This window comes from Dendrobium catenatum, unplaced genomic scaffold, assembly GCF_001605985.2.
Source record: "Dendrobium catenatum unplaced genomic scaffold, ASM160598v2 fragScaff_scaffold_1242, whole genome shotgun sequence".
NCBI classification, from domain to species: domain Eukaryota; kingdom Viridiplantae; phylum Streptophyta; class Magnoliopsida; order Asparagales; family Orchidaceae; genus Dendrobium; species Dendrobium catenatum.
This window is the reverse complement of record NW_021319704.1, coordinates 428027-451985: the sequence shown is the minus strand read 5'-3', so window position 1 is coordinate 451985 and position 23959 is coordinate 428027. Positions and strand designations below refer to the sequence as shown.

Below are 23959 nucleotides of genomic sequence, written 5' to 3'. Positions count from 1 at the left end.
TTTTTACGCTGGACCCGCTTTTTTTATCCGAACAGCAGAGCTTCAAATCTTTCCTCGATGTTATCGATCCTCACTATACCTGCTGCATTCCTAATTTTAACAACCCCAAGCACTGCGTTTCTCGCCGATTCCATTTCCTCTGCTCCGCAAATCCCTTTCAAGGATCAACCTTTGCCTTCTCTCCTCAGGTTTATCCCCGTGCAGATCCCGCTATTTCGAGCTCGTTTACTTTGGCATGGCTTCTGGGAGGTTTTCGTTGTGGTTCGATTGAAATACGCATTGTTTTTATTGTTTATTCTGTTATAGGGTATTTATTTGAAGATGGACTCGGTGATCATGTCCAAATCCGTTTGCTCGACGCCGGTGAGTTGTTATCTATTTGTTGGGCTTTGTTAATTTGTGCATTTCTGCAAAATCTTGCCCTTTTAGAGGTATTTACTATTGTTCTTTGGCTGATTTTTTTTTAGCGCCTTGAAGAAATTGAGAGTGATTTGGCTCCGGCATTTCGCTACTCTTTGTTAGGTAGTGTTAGTCGTAGGAGACGCTTTTATGTCTATATTAATGCTTGCTGAACATAATGTTATATCCGTTAATACATTATTGAAAAGTTTTCACTGATCTTAAACCTTAGACTTTTCCTGCTTAAGTTTCTGAGATTTTTTTTGGAATAATTGAAAGAAAATGCCGTCTCCGTGCACTTGCACGTCTATGCTCGAATACTGATGAGCCATGTAGCATAAAAAGCTGCGTTCTTACGTACCTGTGATGGAGCAGTGATGCGCAATGTTGCTTAAGAAGTTTTTCCCAAAAATGTTGCTTAAGAAGCAAGTGGTTAAAAAATTGTAGGTCGAGATCGAGGTAGAGATATAGTGGGAGAGAGATGCCCTTTAATTTTTTTTTTGGAAATAGGTATGTACTTAAATTACTACGTACATGTACTCTGCGCAATGCAGCTCAAAGTGACTGGTTAAATTCCTTCTCCCCCTCCAAAATCCTAATGATCCTGCTCCGCCTAGCAGCTTGGAATACTAGGGGGTTTAATAACCCTGCTAAGGTCATGTGTTGCAAAAACTTAGCTTCTCAGTTCTCTCCGGACATGCTTCCTATTTTGGAAAGTAGGATCCAAAGTGCTGCTCGTGATGACCTTTGTTTCATCTATCCCATCTCATTTTTTAGAATGAAGAAAGCTGTCATAATTTCGATTCCATTTCCTCTGCTCCACAAATCCCTTTCAAGGATCAACCTTTGCCTTCTCTCCTCAGGTTTATCCCCGTGCAGATCCCGCTAATTCGAGCTCGTTTACTTTGGCATGGCTTCTGGGAGGTTTTCGTCGTGGTTCGATTGAAATACGCATTGTTTTTATTGTTTATTCTGTTATAGGGTATTTATTTGAAGATGGACTCGGTGATCATGGCCAAATCCGTTTGCTCGACGCCGGTGAGTTGTTATCTATTTGTTGGGCTTTGTTAATTTGTGCATTTCTGCAAAATCTTGCCCTTTTAGCGGTATTTACTGTTGTTCTTTGTCTGAATTTTTTTTTTGGCGCCTTGAATAAATCGAGAGTGATTTGGCTCCGGCATTTCGCTACTCTTTGTTAGGTAGTGTTAGTCGTAGGAGACGCTTTTATGCCTATATTAATGCTTGCCGAACATAATGTTATATTCGTTAATACATTATTGAAAAGTTTTCACTGATCTTAAACCTTAGACTTTTCCTGCTTAAGTTTATGAGAATTTTTTTGGAATAATTGAAAAAAATGCCGTCTCCGTGTACTTGCACGTCTATGCTCGAATACTGATGAGCCATGTAGATGTAGCATAAAAAGCTGCGTACTTACGTACCTGTGATGGAGCAATGATGCACAATGTTGCTTAAGAAGCAAGTGGTTAAAAACGTGTTGGTCGAGATCGAGGTAGAGATATAGTGGGAGAGAGATGCCCTTAAATTTTTTTTTTGGAAATAGGTTTGTACTTAAATTACTACGTACATGTACTCTGCGCAATGCAGCTCAAAGTGACTGGTTAAATTTCTTCTCCCCCTCCAAAATCCTAATGATCCTGCTCCGCCTAGCAGCTTGGAATACTAGGGGGTTTAATAAACCTGCTAAGGTTATGTGTTGCAAAAACTTAGCTTCTCAGTTCTCTCCGGACATGTTTCCTATTTTGGAAAGTAGGATCCAAAGTGCTGCTCGTGATGACCTTTGTTTCATCTATCCCATCTCATTTTTTAGAATGAAGAAAGCTGTCATAATTTTGATTTTGCTAGGTCAAGTAGAATTTGGGTGAAGTGGAACCCTTCTAAGATTTCTTTTGCCTCTCCTACTCCAATCAAATGATAACTGGATTGGTTTCTGATGCTTTCAACAATCAATTTCTTCTTTATGTTATTTATGCCTCCAACTCTCAAGTTGAAAGGTTTGATCTTTGGGAGCAGATTCGTCATACTATGCCCTCTGATGGCACCCCATGGGTTATATTAGGCGATTTCAATTGTTGCAGGTTTCAATCAGATAAGATTAGGGGAATTCCTTTGCTTAGCCATAGTTTGGTTGATTTCAACTCTCTTATTTTTGACACGGGCCTCAAAGAGCTTTCTTCCACTTGTAGTTTTTACACATGGTTTAATCAAAGGGTTGAATCCCCTATTCATTTGAAACTTGATAGGATTCGGAGATGATGATTTAAATTTTTTGTATGCCAGAATCCACACTAGGAAGAAATATGGTAGAACTTCTGTGCTCTCTGCCCTTGTTGACTCTTCTGTTGGTCACCAAGATGTTATTAACTACATAATTCAACACTTCAACACTCTTTACAACTCCACCCCCCACCATGACTAACATATCCTTCATCCCACATGAAGAGATTATGCACCCCCCCTCCCCCCCGGGCTAACATTCTATCTACTCTTGTTACTATTTGTGAGATTAAAAATGAAATTTTTGCTGGATCCTCTACTTATGCTCCAAGCCTGGATGGATACAATTTTGAGTTCTATACCCCATTGTTGGCCCTCTCTTATGCAAAACTACAAGGTCTTTCTTTACTAAAAATTATTTTCCTAGGAAGGTTAAAGCCACTGCTATTGCTTTAATTCTTAAAACCAATAATTCCTCTAATATTGCTGACTTCAGACCCATTTCATTGTGCAATGTTTTGTACAAGGTGATTGCAAAATTTTAACTTCCAAAATGAAGCTAATCATGCCATACATCATTAAACATAATCAATCTGGCTTCATTCACCAAAGGATTTCTACAAATAATATGCTGCTGGCCTCTGAATTGCTTGGCGAGTTCAATAGTAAATACTCCAGGAAGTATTTCTGTGCTAAGTTTGATATCCAAAAGGCATTTGATACGGTTTCTTGTTCTTTCATCCTTGCTAGAATGTCTCAAAAAGGATTTCCAAATTCATATTTTGGGTTAAAGCCTGTATTTCTGATGTGTATTTTTATATTTGTATTAATGGTGACCTCTAGGGATTTTTCAATTCTTTATCAGGACTAAGGCAGGGCTGCCCCCTTAGTCCTTACTTTTTATGTGTTGTTATGAACGCTTTCTCTTGCCTTATAGACTATGTGGATAGTCCTACTCCATTTCAAGGCTTTTCTACTGATGAGTTTACTATTTTCCACCTCTTATATGCTGATGATTTATTAGTATTTGGGAAAGCTTCCCCTCAAAATTGTATTTCCCTTAATTCTATTCTCCAATCTTTTACTAGTTGCTCGGGGCTGCATATAAATCATGATAAAAGTTCTTTGATCCTTTCTCCAAACACTCCTTTCACTTCTGCTTTATGTGACATCTTTATATTCGTAACTATAGCTCCAACATGATATAATTGGGCCTCTTGATTTCTCTTAAGAGACTCAAGGTCTCCGACGTCCTGCCCCTCATTAATATTTTCTCTAACAAACTTGCTGAAAAGCAAGGCTTCTCTCTTTTGTAGGTAGAGCTTAGTTCCTCAAATTCACTATTTGTAAATACCATTGCTTACTCGATTCGTGATGCTATTATGCCTAAAACATGTTTCAAATTAATTAGAAAACTATGCTCTAATTTCCTTTACTTTGGTGATATAAAGGCCAGAAAGCTTTATCTCATCTCATGGCACAACACTTGTAAACCTAGGGAATTCGGTGGCATTGGTCTTTCTGCTATTAATGCTTTTTACAATGCTTTTCCATGGAAACCTTTGCCTATTGGAGCGTCCAACATGTGGAAGAACATTTGCAATACAAGGACAAGGGTTATTAGTAAAACTTCATGCAATATCACTAGCAATATCTCGTTTTCTCTTTTCTGGGATGACTGGTTTAATGGGTAATGTTTGTTCGACTGTCTTGCATTCGATCTACCCTTCTTTTGCCTTTGTTTTTGTTCTCCTTATAGGTTATAATTGGAATTTTCCTGAATGCATTCCAATCACCTTGGTTAACTCCATTTATGGCATTCCAATTTAGGAATCTTCCTCTTGCTTAAATTGGAATTTTGTTGGCAACAGACTTGGGATGTTTAAAAACTTCTTGAGGGATTTTTATGCTGAAGAGGTTCTTTATCGTTGGTTTAAGTTTGTTTGGGACAAGTACTTGTCCATGAGGTATTTTTCTTATTCTTGGTTGGCCTTGTTGGGTGGTTTTAAGACTATAGATGCTTTATGCCTGAGAAATATCCAAGTCAATCCTCTCTGCTCTCTCTGCAATTTGTCTGATGAAAGCATATCACATTTATTCTTCGAATGTGATTATTCTTTTGCTCTTTTAATTAAGATTATTCTTGATCTTCATGGGTTTCTGTTAAGGCCAAACATTTTGCATATTTTTGAATATTTTCATGATCTTAACATGTCTTCTAGTGCCTGCAAGAATTTCACGTTTGTATTGATCTGCTGCACCATTTATCATGTTTGGAGGAAAAAAAACAATATAAGATTTGATTCCAATTTTGCTAGCATTGACAATACTGCTCATATCATTAAAAAATAGGTTTATATTGAGGCCTCTAAGAGCTTGGGGCTGAATATTAAAGTTGCTGTTGGATATGAATATTTATGATGCTTCTCTGCTTTTGATTGCCTATTATTTGCTGGAAGTTCTATTCCTTTTGGATTTGAGGGAGGTATTTCTTGTGGACCTCTCCGCTGCTGCTATCTCATGGGTTGTCACATGATGATGGCTTTTCGAATTTCTATGGTCTGGTGGGATTTTGGTTTGCTAATGACGATGATAATAATCCCTTAACTCCATACTTATTCCCCTTGGATGGCCTCTTTAGCAACTAGGGGAACTGACCCTGTCCGATTTTGAATGTTTATCTAGTTCGATCTGAGTCCTTGCTTGTGGGGCTTAATTTTTGCTTATGTCTATACCTTTCTTCTTTTTTCTGGCACTCTTTTGTTCTGTTGCTCGATCTTGTTGGTCGGGGTTTTTGGACTATATTATAATCGAGCTTACCTCATGTTTAGTAGCTGATCATGGAGCTTTTTTTGTTTCCTTCCACTTCTCTCATTGTAATTTTCTATACTTGTAATTTCTTTTTTTTAATAATGAGATGGGCTTTGCCCCTAATCCCCTGCTCCCCCCCCCTAAAAAAAGAAAAATCAGATAGATTTAGAGATGGATTGATCGTCTAATTTTTTTTTTTTAAAGTGATTTTTTTTTTAATAATAGAGCTCTCATCCAAAAGGTTTAGGAGAAGTAGCTTCTTTGGATCATATCAAAATTCTAGCTGGCATGGCCAAAATATGGGCCTAATAGTCATTTGGCCCCATTGTCGTCAAGCTCAGGCAAATTATGTATGATTATACTGTCATTCAGAGCATGGACTACAATTGATGTGACCTTGGAGTGGTGATCAAACTAAGTCTAAATTACTATAATGTTGTCTTTGCAGTAGTTATAACTCTTAGGGTGTTGGTGGTGGAGGGGAGAGACTGTAGCCATGTGGTTGTGGTCAGTCAACTATTGTGGGGGAGGCCAAGCTCAAGTGCACCTTACTTGTGTTTATAAAATTAGGGTGGAAAGATATTGGGGTTCTAAGGTCTTGCATTGAATTGCATTGACTTGTATGTGGAGATTAGCTTTGGAGTTGGTGGACATTTTCCTTGAAGTTTTAGGGCTTGTAGATGGAGGATTCCCAACACCAGATATTATAAACCTTAATGTGACCAATTGCCCTAGTTTTGATTTAGAAAATTAAAGGAGGAGGCTAGTGCGGTTTTTAGCTGTTGGAATGACTTGGAAGGGTTACTTGTATGTGTGGACAATTGTTCTAGAGTTGATGGAGGGATTCTAAGTGTTTTAAGGCATTTGAAAAGAGAATTTTGAGTTGTGCTTAAAAAAATATTTTTTAGGTTGTAGAGGATATGGGAAAGCCTTAGGGATGCAGGACTGAGTGTGGAAGAATGTTCTTATCAATGGAGAATGGTTACTAAGATAGATAAACGTAAAACTGAAGGATAACTAACCCTCCCACCAATGTGAAGCCAAGGCTGACCACCAAGCTTCAACCTCAAGAGAATTAATTCTTAGATCTTTTTCTTAATAAATCAAAATTGATTCATTATTGGAGTTTTTATGATATATGAGAATGCAATGCTTTCTCGGTTAATTTGATATTTTCCCTTGTTTGATTCACCTTTGATTTGGTTTGGTAAATCTTGGTTTATGCAATTTGTCGATTTTATTATTGGAGTCCAGAGTTTTCATTACTCCGTCTTAATTGCAATTGGATTTCTCTACTGCTTTATATGTGGAGCTAAACCATGTGGACTTCACATACTTGCATTGCCATGTTACCTACTGCTCTTGCTTGAGTCAGTATTCTGATTCTTGTGTTTCACCAATGATGCTACTGGAGGACGTCCCATGTGATCCTTATGCCTATCCAACCGGTAGCATTAATTCATTTATTACCATTTTTAGTGATTATTTTGAGTATCATATGGTGTGATATGTGAATTGTAATAAAGAGATTTTAAGGGCAACGTGATTATAAGAATTTAAGGATTATAAATTAGGCAATCTTAGGCTTGTTGGCATGTTATGAAGCTTTTTGCTTTTTAAAATTTCAAATTCCTTCTAATATTTTGTGTGCTTAGTTGGCCATTGGATTCCTTTGAATGCCGTGCAAATGCAAAAATCAAATTCCAAGGGATGTTATCTCCTTATATTAGTGCGATGCATGAATTTTCTCTACTTGGTGAATTTTTTCCTTGTTCTCAATTCTTCCACATAATTCTTTATTAGTGCAAGCTTTATTAATTTCTATCAAATACATGTCAACTTATTTTTGAATTATAGTGTGAATTCCAACTGAAATGTGGATTTTTGGTGTTTATCAATTCCTTACTAATTTTCTTTGGTTTAATTGATCATTAAATTATTATTTGTTATGGATTTCTTATTGTTTTGAGTTCAAATCAAAAGAAAGCAAGTAGTTTTAAGTCCTCGCTAATTTTCTGTTATATATATAAACACAGACATACAGAAAGAGATAATTCTTCGATTGTTTTTTTTGGTGATATATGTTTTTATGTTGGTATTGAACTACTTATGTATTTTACTTCATTTAGTTTCCAACTTAACATTGCTGAGCTATTTTTTTTGGCTGTGACTATTCAATCGAAGTCCTCACTTGTTTGCTGCATTGATTAGTTGCCCTTTTTTGGAAAATTTCGTTATTAATGCCAAGATGGTTCAATGAAACTCTACTTTTTTCAGAAAGAGGAAAGAAAGCTCACGTTTTACTATACCTTTTCTTCCATGATTAGCTGAGTAGCTGTCTAAATTATTGTTGGTTTCTGTCAGAAGGCACTGTTTCTCAGACCAACTCAAGGAATTAGGAGTTCTAAATGCAACTTTATGGTTGGAAATGCCCCAAATTTTCAAAAATTATTCTTCTCCAGAAAGAATTCCATCTATATAAATAAAAGATCTAAAAATTCTGGTGGAGCTCTCTGTACAAAATGCCAGGATGAGAAAATCCTTGTGGCAAATAGAGGTGAGATTGCAGTTCGGGTCATTAGGACTGCTCACGAGATGGGGATTCCATGTGTAGCTGTACACTCTACAATAGATAAGGACGCTCTTCATGTGAGGCTGGCAGATGAAGCAGTATGCATTGGAGAAGCTCCAAGCAGTCAATCGTAAGTAAGATATTTACTTCTCCAAACTCCTCGGTAAAGCCGTATTTTCTTTTAAAAAAAAGAATATTCACATATCAGTCATATTACAAGTAATATTGATTTCTTTGAACTGTCCTCTTGGTTTACTTACATTTTAGTACATGCTGCAATTCTTCTGTGGTCCTACAGTCTTTTTCAGCTTTGTACCTCTCTGGCAGGTACTTGTTCATTCCAAATGTTCTCTCTGCTGCTGTTAGCCATGGGTGCACTATGCTACATCCGGGTTATGGTTTTTTGGCTGAGAATGCTCACTTTGTTGATATATGTAAAGAGCATGGAATAAACTTTATTGGTCCTAATGTAAGTAGAATCTCTTTGAATGGTCGAAGTTTGGACCCACATTTTTTTCTTATAGAATTTCTGCAGTTGTTCTTATAATCCTTAATCTCAGCATTAGATGTTTAATAAATTTAGCTTTATTAGCATGCTACATGTTATTGTCCTCTCTTTGCAGCATAATTATTTGGTTGTTCTAGAAGCACCCATTTCAAACAGAAATATGGATGCTTTTGCCTTATAAATGTGCAACTGTCTTGTCATGAAGTCATTTATAAATCATCGAACTTCATCAGCCTCTTAAATTTTGCATTTATTGAACTGATTTCTTTATAGTTCTGCTTTTTGTCTTCACTGTGTAGCACAGCTTTTAATTAACAAGTTGTTCATCCTATTCCAGCCTGACAGCATTCGCGTTATGGGCGACAAGTCTACTGCCCGAGAAACGATGAAGAAAGCGGGTGTTCCAACTGTTCCTGGCAGCGATGGACTGCTGCAGGTATAATAGAACCTTTAGTAATGTCATGGACTCCGCATAAATTGCAGAGTATTCAATGTGTTTTTAATTGTAATCTCTTTCTAACCTTGAACATTCTTCAAATCTATCAGTCCACTGAAGAAGCTATCAAGCTTGCCCATGAAATCGGTTTTCCTGTCATGATCAAGGTATCAATCCAGCATTACATCTGAATTTCTGTAGATGTCAATCTGGCTCATCTTAATTGCTCAATTATAAGAACTCAATTAAATTTTATAGAAAGAAGAACTTGAGAAAACAGATTGAAATTGGAAGTTTTACTGGGGTAAAATATGTCTAGAGAAAAGCCTATCAAGTTGATGTGTTTTTATTCCTCCCAAAGCATTAATAAACTTAATTTGACTTTTTCATGGTAAAGAGATATATTTATAGTTGAGTGAAGATTGGGAGAAGATCTTAAGATAATGTATCATATTTTCTTAGAAGGCAATTGATATGCACCTTTCATGGAACTGTAGTCCCTTTTTCTACCCATCATACATATTAGGATGTTTATCGAGCTTGTTAGATACACTTATGAATTATGATATTTGGTTATTGTTTGTAATATTAAATCTATATTTCTATCCTACGAAGGCAACTGCTGGTGGTGGAGGACGTGGAATGCGATTAGCTCTTGAGCCTGGTGAATTCGTGAAATTACTACAGGTATTTCTTATGACAAAAATTTATCTTCTCTAATGTGGGTACCTTTTTAATACAACTATATTTCATCATCAAATTTTCTGATCTTTGCTCCTATGCAGTACATTTGTGAGATGATAAATGACATTGTTGTTCATGCCCTGATATTACGGAAAGGGATTTTTTTTTTTTGCTTCTGTAAGATTAAATATTGCTGTTCATGTTTGCAGCAAGCGAAGAGCGAAGCAGCAGCTGCATTTGGAAATGACGGTGTTTATCTGGAAAAGTACATTCAGAATCCAAGGCACATTGAGTTTCAGGTTATGATTTCCAAATTATGCTACCAGGGAACTTTCAATTTCTGATAGTGTGGATAATGACTCTTCTCCTTTTCTAAGATACAAGAAAGTTCTTTAACTTATCAAAACACTTTTTTATTAGGTTAGTCAAGAGTTTTATAACTGGATTAATAAACATCCTAATTCAACTATGGATGTTCGGCAAACCCTTCAAGATTTATTAAATGCATCTGTAAAATAAAGGTGGACAATTTCAGATGTGATTAATATATTTTAACTTGGGATACTGCATTTTTTGAAAAGAAAGAATCTGAGATGTAAGACAGCAACTACTTTTTATAGAAAAAAAAAAGAACTGAAAAAAAAAACAGTATAATGTGCACCTAAACAACTACTTGATAGAAAATATTGGTGTTTGATATTTTTGGAAACAAATATATACTTTAATTTAATAATATGTTATCTTCTGAGGCAATGTTTAGTTGAGTTATTATATTAGGAACATTTTAGGAGTGCTTGTGAAGTGCTGAGAAGTATTTGTGAAGTAGCGGATAAGTAACCATATAGATTATAAATTTATGACATAATATGGAGAGATATTTGAACTCCAATAATTTTAAAAATCTTAAACCTTTTTATTTGTCCTTAAAAAATAATTTGGTCAAAATCATCTAAGCAACATCTGGCTCACATCAATGCTACTGAATATTTCTCATGCACCAAATGACACCATCCTACAAAAATTCGTAAATATCAGCGCTCACCTAAACTAATCTTATGTATCACAGATTCTTGCTGACAAGTATGGAAATGTTGTTCATTTTGGAGAGCGTGATTGCAGTATTCAGGTACTTCCAAGTGAATTTGTACAGAATCTCTTAGTTTGATACAAATTTAGCTTATTACCCGACCATGTACTAGCTAAAAAACATTTGATTATCAATGAAATGAAATTAGGTCAGGCAAATGAATGCAACATGAAATTCCATTCATTTGGTTGTTGTAGCTTTACTATGCAAATCCACGGATCAGAGCCCCAGATCTAGACTAACCACCCTTAATAACCTATGAAGAGGTTCCCTTTTTCATTCCCATTTTCCGTACTATTGGATTGTAAAGTTTTCACTCCCCAAATCTCAATGAGAGCAAAGATTCTTAATAGGTCATCCAAAACTGTTCACACATGTGCGCATGACTCCTGCGTCACGATATATACCCCTAGTATGAATAATATTTTCGAAGGTAGCTTGGACACTGTTCATGAGGTTTTTGAGTCTGGTGCTATGGAAGGAACTTAAATTCCTTGTTCCTAGGACATGCCTGTCATTGTTTCAGAAACTTGCGTATAATTTCAAGTCAATTTCTTTTGGATTCTTTTTTTGCTGATACAAATGTATTCTGTTGTCTAATTGAATGCTCAAATTTCCATGAGAGGATAAATACTAAGTAAGAGGAAATTATTGTATTACTAAACCAATAATTGACATTTATTCTCCTTTACTAAGCTAAGATTCCATTTTACCTTTCACATTTATTTGCCACATAAAATCCTGCTAGTAATAAAAGTTGCTGACAATTGCGAAGAGCCTAATCCTTTTTTCTTGTTACTGCATGAATTAATGGCCTTCAAAACATGATGTATTTGTCAGAGAAGAAACCAGAAACTATTAGAAGAAGCCCCTTCTCCTGCTTTGACCCCAGAACTCCGGAAAGCTATGGGTGATGCTGCGGTGGCAGCAGCTGCATCCATCGGCTATATTGGTGTTGGAACTGTGGAGTTTCTTTTGGACGAGAGAGGTTCGTTTTACTTCATGGAAATGAACACGAGGATCCAGGTATGGATAACAACTGGAGTAAATTATATTTTCTCAGCTATTATTTGTTATCTTTTTACCTGGTTTACATACTTATTTTTGATGAAAATAGGTCGAGCACCCTGTTACTGAAATGATTTCCTCAACTGATTTAATTGAGGAACAAATCCGTGTAGCTCTCGGGGAGAGGCTGACTTACAAACAGGTTTTACATTTAAAGTTTTTATTCTCAGGTGATGTGTAATCAATTCTTGTGTTTACGAGAATACTGTCTTTTTCATTTATAGGAGGATATTATTCTCAGAGGACATTCGATTGAGTGTCGCATCAATGCAGAGGATCCCTTTAAAGGATTTCGTCCAGGGCCAGGTATAACTTCTTTCACTTGATTAATTTAATTATAGTGTTCGGTTTTTAATTCCGTGATTGATCAACTTAGCTAAGAAAGATTTTTGTATCCTTTTAACTAGAAATATGCATAAAAGCTGGCAGGAAAAAATTAGGATATGCTTCTGTTAGTTATTTTATTTCTGAATTATTGGTGCTTTATGATCACTGGACGAAACAAAAAAAGAAATACATTTCTCATCAGCTGCCCACTTAAGTGTTTTTTAAGTTTAGACGTGTGTCCACTGCTAATGATAAACTTTACTTTTCTTGTTGTCACTGTCATTATCAATTCATCATAATTATGTGTGTTTAAGGTTTTCCATATATCTAAGTATTCTTTTTTGTGTTTCCGAGATGGCAGGGAGAATTTCAGCATACCTTCCATCTGGAGGTCCATTTGTGAGAATGGATAGTCACATTTATCCAGATTATGTGGTGCCTCCTAGCTATGACTCCCTACTTGGAAAGGTATGCATGTCCTTTCTGCAACCCAACTACTTGGAGGCTGTCTGGCTGCAAGTAGGATTTAGTAAATCCGGATTTATCATATCCTAATGTCAAATCCTGAAAACAATTTGGCATGACACATGTTAAATCCTAAAAAATTGATTGGCTATGCATTTCAAGATTTATGGTGGTTAACTTACGAAGTTAAAGATGAAACTATGCATAATGAATGCGTGAGAAGTGAACATTGTTATATGACATCATTGAATTAAGATTAGAAAAGACTCTTGAAATTAAGTATCAGTCACACATCTAAAAATAAAAAAGAATGCAATATAAGTTCTTACAACAAATATAGTAATAGCTCCTACGAGTACATAGAAGATAGTTACATATGAACAAATGGACTAGACATAAATATCTTACGTGTGGTTCCATGATGAAGGTGATAGGATTTAACTTGCAGTTCGGAGTGATCTTATCTTATTGAGTGGTGTCTGATGCATTTCGTGTCTGATACATGTTGGAGACTGCATACCTCTTTTGAGGAAAAGTATCGATGCATCATAAATGGGAAGACATGAACTACATTATTTGGAACTTCATCGTCCTCATCATTGTTTGCAGGTCATGCTGTTCTTGTTGAGCTTATTGTTGTCCCAATTGCGATTTTATCAACGTAGATCTTCTGAAGGATTTCGTGCAGGTGGAACGAGTTTCAACAAAAATGGGTCATCTTGAGATTGTCTTGTGATAGAGAGATATACAATTATAACTAAGAAATTATTCGTGTTAATGTTTAGACTTTTAAACTAATACAAATGTATATGTATAATTTTCTCTCTGCTCATTTTTTGCGATTGGGGTATGAAGCTCCTCTTCCCACTTCAATTGTTTCGATTTGATAGTCACTATAATGTTCTAAAACCCAACTCCATATTTTGAAATCTTTTCATGAACACCTCTTCGGTGTCATTGGTGCCTAGACGTCGATTCATGACTTATATGATGTCGGACCATAATTCCTTCTTCAATTAGAACTATTTCCATATTGGTACTATTCTTATTCATGATTTACTAAACTAATGCCATTGAGTGAGTAAACTCATTATCATTAACTACCATCTACGTTTCTCACATGCAACAATTTCCTCCTAGTGCTCCGGCAGACATCTTGCTTGTATGTGTGGTATTGTACTAACTTTATTGGTTACTACCATAGACACGATCTGTACTTCCATATGTTGCAAATTAAAATGTAGCATGATACTCAAAATAGTGAGCTAGAAGTGATTGATGAAGATCCTAATGTATATGTAATAATAGGGGAAAGATATCAAGGGGAAATAGATAGACATGCAATCACCAAGAAGTTGTGGGTGGCTAGGGTAAGAATATTGATTGCATTAGTGAAAATTTAATTAAATTTTAAAACTTTAAACTACTTATGTTTTTTTTTTTCAAGAAGTTGAATGAACAACACTGCTCAAAATGAAAAGATCACTTTGAAGTGCTAGTTATATCATATCTCCCTCATTATGGAAGCACATATGAAATATTATTGTCTACTTCTATTTAGTTTATTTGTTCATCTGTATTTATCTTCTATGTACTTGCTGCCACCATTGTTGTTATAAGACTTATGTTTCATTCTTATTTGTATTTAGATGTGTGATCAATAATTTGTTTCTAGAGTCTTATCTATCTTAATTTGGTGATATCATGTAATTCAATGATGTCATGTAATAATGTTTGCTTCTCACATGTGCCTTATACATAGCTTCACATTTAAATTCTTAATTTCACGGCCATAAATTTTGAAATGTATAGCCAATCAATTTGCTAGCATTTAATATGTATCATGCCAAATAATTTTTACGTGTTAACAACCTCAGGATTTGATAAATTTAGATTTACAGGACTTACTAAATCCTACTTGCAACCAAAGAACCCCAAAAGGTTACACAACATGGTTTAGAAAACTTAGAATTAGGTCATGGTACATAAGTTCAACTTGGGAGAAGCTAAAAGGCACAGAGATTTATTAGTTACAGAAACTAATAAATAAATGGTTGAATTGCTATTATAATTGAAATGTGATGAGTCTGTTTAATATTGATTTTCATTCTTTTCTACTGTTTGCTGCATGCGAATTTCCAATCTAACATCTCTTCTTTGTAATTAGCTTATTGTTTGGGCCCCAACCAGGGATAAAGCAATTGAACGAATGAAAAGAGCTCTAAATGACACCGTCATCACCGGTTAGTTTGCAGTCAATGGAAAATCAATTTAGTGGACAGATACAGTTATCTTTTATTCCTTTTCTAGTACTGTAGTTAAACTAACAGAAAACTTGCATGATATCATTTATTTGCTAACGTTAAAGAATATCTGTCTTTGTTACAACGGACACTCATTCCATAATTTTAATATTGGATGAAACTCTCTAGTAGAGTACAACTTATTGCTTTGTTTTTGTATATCATGTAAACCGAAACCTTCATTCCACATACTATTCAAATTTACTATCATTTTCTGTCTTCCTTTTATTTATTTTTTTTCTATCAATTTATCAATTATCTCATTATAGGCATCATTGAGATATTGGCTTTTGAAGTACGTATTGCCATTTTTAAGTTTATTTTAATGTTTCTTCATGAATATGCGAATTCTCTCATGATTCCTCTCATTGTATGAGTGTTGCAATTTTATTACCTTTTTCAGGTGTCCCGACGACAATTGAGTACCACAAGCTCATCCTTGATGTTGAGGTATAAAAAGCTCTATGCTTATGGAATCAAGGGCGCAGGCGGTGTTGGATTTAATCCAATCGATGTGCCTATTACTTGGAATACGAGATGCCTGTTTTCTGATTTCTGGCAGGCTAAATCAAGCGTCCACGTGAAATGCAGAAGCAGATCACTTGTGCATTTCACGAGGATGCCCCTGCTCTCTTTGAGATATTAATTCAAATGCAATTGTTGATGTTTGAATTCAGAAAAACTTACATGTCACTTTCATGGTAATGCAGGACTTTAGAATTGGAAAGGTAGATACGGCATTCATACCTAAGCATGAGAGCGAATTGGCTGAGGTACCTTATCCTTTTTCCATTTGAAATGCCCTTCTCTGCTTGGATTAAGCTCCCTTTGTCTTTCTTGTGTATTAGTCCCATGCATCCAAAATAATCAATTATATTAACTATATTTAAACGGAATTACATTATTTTCTTCTTCGTCCTCCTCTACTTTGAGCCGATTTTGGTGCTCTGTGACGGCAGAGTAGTGATAGATAAACAGGCTTGCCTCACCCATATTGATTTTATTTGCGGCTTTGATTAGAAATCGATAAAATAAATATTATTAAAAAAACGTCTTTTCCTAATTGCTGGCATGGATTGAAGATTTTTAACCTTGAGAAATGATTTCGTTGAAGATCTTCCAAATTGCTCTGTTAAGGGTGCATCATTAAAAAAAAGGGGGTGCATCATTTCATGAATGCAATCTGCAGCAATACAACATTTCAATAATTTATTACACATCTTTGGGAATTCATTTGTTACCTTATCTTGGAGTTCTACTTGTAAAAAATTATGGCTGAAGTTTTGGTAGTTTTGGCACAGTTTCATTGATTTTGGATAGCTATCAGTTGAAACCTATTTGAAGCCAATTAATATTTTTGATTTAATTTTGAGGGTTTTGGGTGAAACTCAAGAGTTTTGATAAAGATTAAAAATTAAACTCAACGATTTTGACCAAAACTTTGAATAAAATATCATTAAACACTTGAGCAACTATCATTACTATAATTTCATATTTAAGACCAACCAATTTCATTTTTGTTATGAAATTGTGCCCTAATCTATCTTCTTTATTTCAAACCTTAAATGTGTGCGTGCGCGTGTATATATATATATATATATATATCCGCTTATTTATGAGAGCCTAATAAGGTGTTAGATCAAATCTTTGATGAAAGTATAACAAACTCTTGCTTAATAACAGCCGTGCTGAGTCAGAATCCTGTCACCAGCTGGACTTCTAATGCCCCTTTTCTAAGATTCTTCTTGAATTTTTAGTAGAAGATTGGTTATGGGTTTGTCTCTATAGTTTAGTCAGTGTAGTGGAGACAAAAGTTGGAAAACCCATTGAAAATTATAATTTGAAATGAAGTTGTATTCATTTTTCCTTCGCTTTGATAGGAAAGATGTTGTCTGGAAAGCTGATTTTCTCGTTCAAGAATGGTCTAAACTTGTCACTGGACCATATATATATATATTCTCGTTGAAGGATCACCTTTCAAGGTCTCACAAGAATGTTGCTTCATGCTCCAAAGTTTCTGATACTATAAGGGAGGAGATAAAGTCATACATGAATAAGTCTACCACGTTAAAACATCTTGCACAGAAGCAATTTGAGGACAGAGTTATGTTGGCTCTTATTATGGGAGTGAGCGCAGCGCTAGGAATTCATTTTCTTCGATGAAGCCCATTTCATCTAGGAGTGCTAGAGGGCCTATGGATCATTATATGGTGGACACATCAGAGGATATGCCTCATACTACACAGAAGATGGCCCAAAAAAATGCAAGGGAGGCGCGGAGAAGAGTGTGTAAGGATATAGGTAGATTCTTTTACGAAAATGCAATTCCATTTAATGTTGCAAAATCACATGCCTTTTAAAATATGATTCGTTCAGTTGGAGCATTTAGGAGAGGGTTCAAACCTCTAACCATGTATGATTTAAGAACATGGATTCTAAAGGAGGAGTTGGAAAGCACTGATAAAAGCATCGAAGATATTAAGAGGACTTGGACCCAAACAGGAGTAACAATTATGTCAGATGGGTGGTCTGATATCAAACATAGAAGTCTGATCAATATTTTCATTAATAATGCTTATGGTATTGTATTTTTAAGGTCAGTTGAAGTATCTGACCAGGTCAAAGATCTGATTCTTGAGAAGCTTGGAGAGCTACCTCAACATAAGAATGCACTTACTAAAGCAAAAAAAATAATCAAGTTTATTTACAACCACTTGGGTTCTACCTCTTATGAGAAAATTTTTAAAAAAAGAAATTCTAAGGCTAGCAGCAACAAGATTTGTCATCGCTTATTTGACCTCAAAGAGCATGCTGGATGCTAGACAACCTTTAGAGGCTATGTTCACATTTACACAGTGGTTGAGTTGTGCTTGGGCGAAGAAAGCTGAGGGAAAAAAGATTAGAAAGATTATTTTAAATGATAGATTTTGGCAAAGTATCTTATATGCCATTACAATCACTAGACTTTTGGTTCAAGTTTTAAGGATGGTGAATGCTGAAAAGAAGCCTGCAATGAGTTTCATCTGCAATGCCATGGATGAAGCCAAATAAATGATTGCCTCCAACTTAGGAGGCGAAGAGGGTAGCTTTATAAAAATTTGGAATATTATTGATGATAGGTGGGACCTACAACTTCACAGGCACTTGCATGCAGCTGGTTACTACCTAAATCCTCAATATCAATATGTAGAGAACAAGTCAAACTCTGAAATAAAGTTGGGATTGTATCATTGCAAGGATCGGCTAATAAGTGATGCAACTGAAAGATCAAATGCTGACATGCAATTAGTACCTTTTAGGAACAAAGAAGACTTTTTTGGATTACAACATGCAAATGATACAATTGTCAAATGATCTTCATGTAATTTTATTTAATGTTTTAAATATTTATTTAAAATTTTTTTTCGCACTAATTAAACTCTCTTATATAAATATTAGTTGAGTGGTGGATTCAATTTGGCGATGGGACTCAAGAATTGCAACGTTTTACTGTGAAAGTTTTGGGCTTGATATGCTCTTCATCTGATTGCTATGTTGCACTGACACTTCTCCTCAAAGAGGCGTGCAGTGTCCGACACCGTATCCGACACGACACTCGTCCGACACTCCAACACGTGTTGGACACGCTGAAAATGTGTCCAATTAAAAAATATTAAATACAAATTGAATACGCGTGTCCGACACACGTATTTTAAATATTTTATGATTTTTTTTTAAATATAACTTCTTATATTTGGAAGGATTTAAACTAAATTTCTTTTTTCCTATCCACAACACCAAATCAACGCCCGCGCTTAATACCCAATCATCGAATATTCTCATTTTCATTTCTTTTTGGCAGTGAAGGTATTTTCATCTCCTCTCTTGGTGACTGATAAACAGCATCGACGCCTGACTCTCGACATCCTAATACTAATCATTTTAAACACAAATTCTAGTTAAATGACTTATTATTTTCAAATTATTTTTAAAATTATACTTATTTAATTTTTATACACTATTTTTTAAATATAAAAACTATAATACCGTGTCCAACCCGTGTCTGTGTCCTATATTTTTAATAACTGACGTGTCCCGTGTCCTTGTCGTGTCGTATCCGATTCGCCGTGTCTGTGTCTGTGCATCATAGTGGTTGTGAAAGAAATTGGAGTACCTACAATCAAGTACATACAAAGAGAAGAAATCGCTTGTCCACATTGAGGATGAATTCACTGGTGTACATTATGTACAATAGGAGACTCAGAGATATCAATTTAAAGAAAAAATGATTAATGGATGATGAAGATCCTTTGCTTTGCGAGAATGTGACATCTAATGATGAGTGGTTTGTAGATGATGAAGTTGAAGTGATGCCATTTGAATTACAAGATGAAGATTTAAATGTTGATTTCTTTGATGGCCTTAAAGCATCTACATCCACCACAATTCAAGAACAAATAAAAAAAGATATATAAATAATATAATTTTTCTAAACTTTTATTAATGTATTACACTATTATTTATTTTGAGATTGTTCAAAAATATTTAGGGAAGAGAAAGATAACTAATATTGAGGAAGAAGGACCTGATTGGGAGACATTAGACTCTATAGGAGAGGAGGAAGGGGAGAGAGCAGTTCATCATAATGATGATTAAAATGAAGACCCCCTTAGTGATGACAGTGCTGATGACTTGCGAGTTCTTATGTGAGATTTCATTGCTATTTATTTTTGGAATTATATGTTAATGAAAAGAATATTGTGATTTGGGAAAGATGGAGTTTGAGTTGAATTATATTTCATGTTGTCTTATTATTGGGATATTTTGATTTCGCTTCATAGCTTGTGCATTTTTATGTTTTATATATTATTTACTCATTAGTATATACAAAATTTATCATTTTATGTTTACACAATTTTTTGATTTTGAGGCTTACGCCTCAATACGCCTTGAACGACGGTTTGGTCACATAGAACGACGGCCTTCCGATGACCCAGTTAGGATAGTAGAGGTATTAGATTCAACTTATATTAAGAAAGGTAGAGGTAGACCTAAAAAGACTTGGTTAGAAAATATTAGAAAATATATTCCTTTATTAGATTTAAACGAGAATTTGACTTTTAACAGGACACAATGGAGAAAAAAGATTCCTGTAGCCGACTGCACGTAGTGGGACAAAAGGCTTGTTGTTGTTGTTGTTGTCATCTTCTAATATAGTATGACTTAGGTTTAGGTCTTCTAATGCACTTAATATGACGCTTCCTATGCTTTCATGAATAGGAAAATAGATGTTCCACTAGTCATTAGCTACGAATTGCACTAAACTTTCTTTAATGAGAATAGGCAATAGTTAAGTTTAAACTTAAAATTTAATTAATTCCTCAAGGTAAGAAGTCACTCACTTTCATTAAAATTTTTTTAACAACTGAAGAAGTCACTCGTGGTAGCACCATTAGGTGAAGCCAACTGTTAAAATCTCAAAGAGAATTGAAACAAGGCAACCATATCATGCAACACAAAAAACGCATTTAAGACGATTCAAATAAAATCAAAAACCTCAGCCTATCAAATATTGTAGTGCAAGAGATACATAATCCCCCTAGCTTACACACTGCGAAAGCACAATCTCTCATCCAAACAACATTAAGATATAATGCAATGTACCATATAGCCTACTCAGTCTTTTGTTAGAGTTAATCAAAATTAAATTGAGACTTAAATCATGTCAACTAAATAAATTAACTTAAAGTTAAGAAATAAAGTTTTCAGGATTGCTCGTTCTGAGCAATTCGAGGATGCCAACAACTCCAAAATAATCGTGTGAAGAAGAACATGAAGATGAAAACTGTATTGATAATTTAGATATAGCAGACCACTGCACCTTAATCATACCACGTTTATACTGGACTCACTTCACTTATATGCCTACAACCACTCACAAGTTACCGATGGCAATGCCATATCAACTCATAGCAAACTAGGAAGGACCATTATTCCTTTTATCTCCACACCCAGCAACAGCCCATAACATCCTTTTTCCACGTGGAAGTCTTTGAGGTATGTTGGTAGCCTTTGTTCCCTCCTCGACAACCATCCTTTGTCAGCCTCCTTGGGGTCCATGTCAATTCCATTCTTCTTGCATCAATGACTTTGTACTCAAGTTTGAACTTAGGAAAGTTCGTGTTCAATTCTACTTAAGCATTCTGTATGGGGTCTTTCAGTAGTGTCCACTCCCATTCAATGAGGTGTTGCACTTCTCGACACCCAGCTTGAGATTTGGCAAGACTTAGTAAAATCGCCAGCTTAAGCAGTGGGTGATTCATCCATGGCTCCTGTAGAAAGTAGGTAGGAAGCAATTACAGATCTTGACGATATGACTTGAGCAATGATATTTGGAAAATAGGTTGGATGTGAGAGTATTTTGTTAATTCAAGCTTGTACATAGTTGTTCTGACACATTCGAAACTCAATATGTGCGGGCTACAAAAATTCGGCCCCGGTCTCCCTCGTTGTTTTTCTTCGAGGGAGTTTTAACAGATTAAGTTCAGTATAAATTTTGGGAAGGCAAATGAGTTTGTAGATAAGACACTATCCAGAGATTTCGCCCTCATTTTGCGAGGACTTTATGATCTGAGTTCTGGTGTCCTATAGGCGTAAGCCCCTTAATGGATTTCCCCAAGAGATCTTTCATTCCTGCTTATCTATGCATCGTGTTGTCTTCCCTTTGAAGTGATGCTCTTGCTTCACTTCCATTAGGGCTAACCGTAGATTGGCGCCACAGGGAACTTCATTGATTGCGTGATGTATCTTCCAGGTTGGTTGTTGAGCACGTGCTTACGGTCATTGGTGAGACCAATTGTAAGGATTGTTGGTTTCGAGCAATTTGAAGATGTCCGCAACTCCAAAAAACCATGTGGAGAAAGAAAATTAACAGGAAATTTGTATTGGTAATTTGGATTATGCTACCAGTACATCTCAACCATACAATTGCTGTACTATACTCTCTCCACCTACGCACCAATAGCCAATGACAATACTACAAATGGTAACCTTATAACAACTATTTACAAACTAGAAATTAACCCTTATTCCCTTTTCCTCACACCCAGCAGCATCCATACTGTTCTTTTGCCAGTAGATGTCCTTCAACAATGTTGGCTGCCTTCTTTCCGTTCTCAGCAGCTGCCCCTTCGTCATCTCTGTTATTGCCTCCTATACAACCCTTCTCAGCATGTGAATCATATAATAAAAATAAATGAATTATATAGATATTAACACTTTGTGTGATTCTTCCGATGGAAATAAACATGAATGTTTTCTTCACACGCTCATATTGGCATCATTTTTTTTTCTATGTAAGCATTGACATTTTTGCCTTAAAATTTTCATTTCTGGATGTAGCCTCAAAAGATGGTGCTGGCGAAGCCAACGAAAGAGATTGCTGGTGTGAACTAGTTGGATCTCAAGCATCGCGCTTCCATGTATTCTCTAGTCTTATTACTGCTTATGCGTTATGATTACAAAGATTTTTGACATGAGAACAACCTTTATCCAGGCTGCTTTTGTTTCCCCTTTTTATCCTCTCAACTTGCACATTCGTAGGACTTTCCCTTGAAAATTATGAATGCAATGATCTAATTAATACTCATGTACTGGAAGTGCTACATCTAATAAATAATTTGTTATGCTGTTATCTTTATAAAATTATTACTTTATCATAATCTTCAAAGTCACTGAAGTCGTCTATAGTTAAAAGTTGTTCTCACCGAAGTCACTAAAGAAAGCCCCACTTATCTCAAGAATTCAGTCAATTGAAATAGCCATCTTGCTAAAATTATTCGCAACTCATTTAGGAATTGCGTCTATCAATCAAAACTCTTGCTTATCAATCAAAAGAATCAACTGAGAAAATTCATATTGTATAATTTGCTAGAGCTAGTTGCCATAAGTTATATTTAGGGTCTTTTTAGAATAATTTTCTTGCTATTTTAGTTTTTAATAATTTTATTTGACTGCTGATTTATTGTTGTTTTCTAATAATTTTTCAAAAAAAAATTTATAATGAAAAGATGTTTTTTACAACTAGATTAATTAAGTTATATTTCTTATAATAATTTTACAACTAACTTCAAAAATATTACGGCTGTTCGAGATGTCCTTAATTTTAGCAGCTTTTAGTTAATTTTGTGCATTTCTACAATTTTTTTTGTTATTTTACTGTTATCATTTTATAGTATTAAGCTTATAAATAGGATGCAAAGAGACAAGTTCACTTTTTTTTTTTGTGGCATTGTGAAGGTCTTAAAACTTTTCTCTTTATATTATATTTCTTTTTTTTTTCTCTTTGGGCTTGAACTAGGCATATTAGTAAGGTATACTGTATTACTCACAGATAGATTTGTACCCAATATTTCAAAATGTATTGAGAGTCTGAATGATGCAACGATAAGAAGCCAAATAATAGAATGATTTGGTAAGAAAGAAAAGCCATTGCAAGTAAAAAAAAAACAAGATTTCAGAATTGCTGGACAACTCAATCAAATGCAAGTCCATTTAGTGAGAATGATTCAAATAATTATTGTGCAATTTTCGTCAAGTTGAGTCAGACACAATAGGCATCTACTGACTCTTATTTGTCGATGTTAGTATTGCCTCGGAGCCCATGCTTCTATTCTAGTTATAGATGAAGCTCGTCTCCTGTGATGAAATAACTCCAAAAAAATCTCTCTCATCAAGCCACCTTACCAATCTATTTTTTTGTTAAAATTTTGAAGGCTTGATCTCATCCCAAGTTTAAAATATCTTATCTCAACTTTTAAATAGAGAAGTTGAACCCAATTGATCATGTCACTTAAATTTATTCAACTACTTCACTTCTTAATATCAATGATGTACTTGAATGATGATTATTCATTATTATCTCTAAATATATGTTGTTAAAATAGCTCTCATATCTCCCACTAAAAGTTTGTCTTCATACTCCAAGTTGAAATGATCATATGTGTTTGAATTCATTAGTTCTTAGTAATTGTTGAATAATTCAAAAGTTCTTTTTAATGTGAGAAAAAGTAGGGTGAATCAC

The 23959-nt window shown here is 35.1% G+C and overlaps 1 protein-coding gene across 4 annotated transcripts; it reads left to right on the top strand.

Annotated features, from left to right (window-relative positions):
• On the top strand, nucleotides 1-22581 carry LOC110105337 (biotin carboxylase 2, chloroplastic). 4 transcript variants are annotated; one of them, XM_020834797.2, is made up of 17 exons: nucleotides 1-188; nucleotides 307-363; nucleotides 7813-8150; nucleotides 8348-8489; nucleotides 8866-8964; nucleotides 9075-9131; nucleotides 9580-9651; nucleotides 9858-9947; nucleotides 10715-10774; nucleotides 11576-11761; nucleotides 11853-11945; nucleotides 12028-12109; nucleotides 12492-12598; nucleotides 14763-14838; nucleotides 15302-15348; nucleotides 15609-15671; nucleotides 22279-22581. In XM_020834797.2, exons 2-17 carry the CDS (start codon nucleotides 322-324, stop codon nucleotides 22330-22332), a joined length of 1608 nt encoding a protein of 535 aa, XP_020690456.1. In that variant the 5' UTR covers nucleotides 1-188; nucleotides 307-321; the 3' UTR covers nucleotides 22333-22581. The 4 variants fall into 4 exon arrangements, with proteins under 4 accessions (XP_020690456.1, XP_020690457.1, XP_028555154.1 ...); XM_020834798.2 differs by having other exon boundaries at nucleotides 20-188; nucleotides 7816-8150; XM_028699321.1 differs by lacking the exons at nucleotides 1-188; nucleotides 307-363 and adding exons at nucleotides 1203-1262; nucleotides 1381-1437.
• Nucleotides 22582-23959: the final 1378 nt, after the last annotated feature.

What these genes read in the sequence shown, in the direction of transcription:
- LOC110105337 (XM_020834797.2), top strand. Translation starts at nt 322, where the DNA reads ATGGACTCGGTGATCATGTCCAAATCCGTTTGCTCGACGCCG. An exon ending in AGGATTTCGTCCAGGGCCAG is followed by an intron (nt 12,110 to 12,491) that starts GTATAACTTCTT and finishes CCGAGATGGCAG; the next exon opens with GGAGAATTTCAGCATACCTT. An exon ending in ATGAGAGCGAATTGGCTGAG is followed by an intron (nt 15,672 to 22,278) that starts GTACCTTATCCT and finishes TTCTGGATGTAG; the next exon opens with CCTCAAAAGATGGTGCTGGC.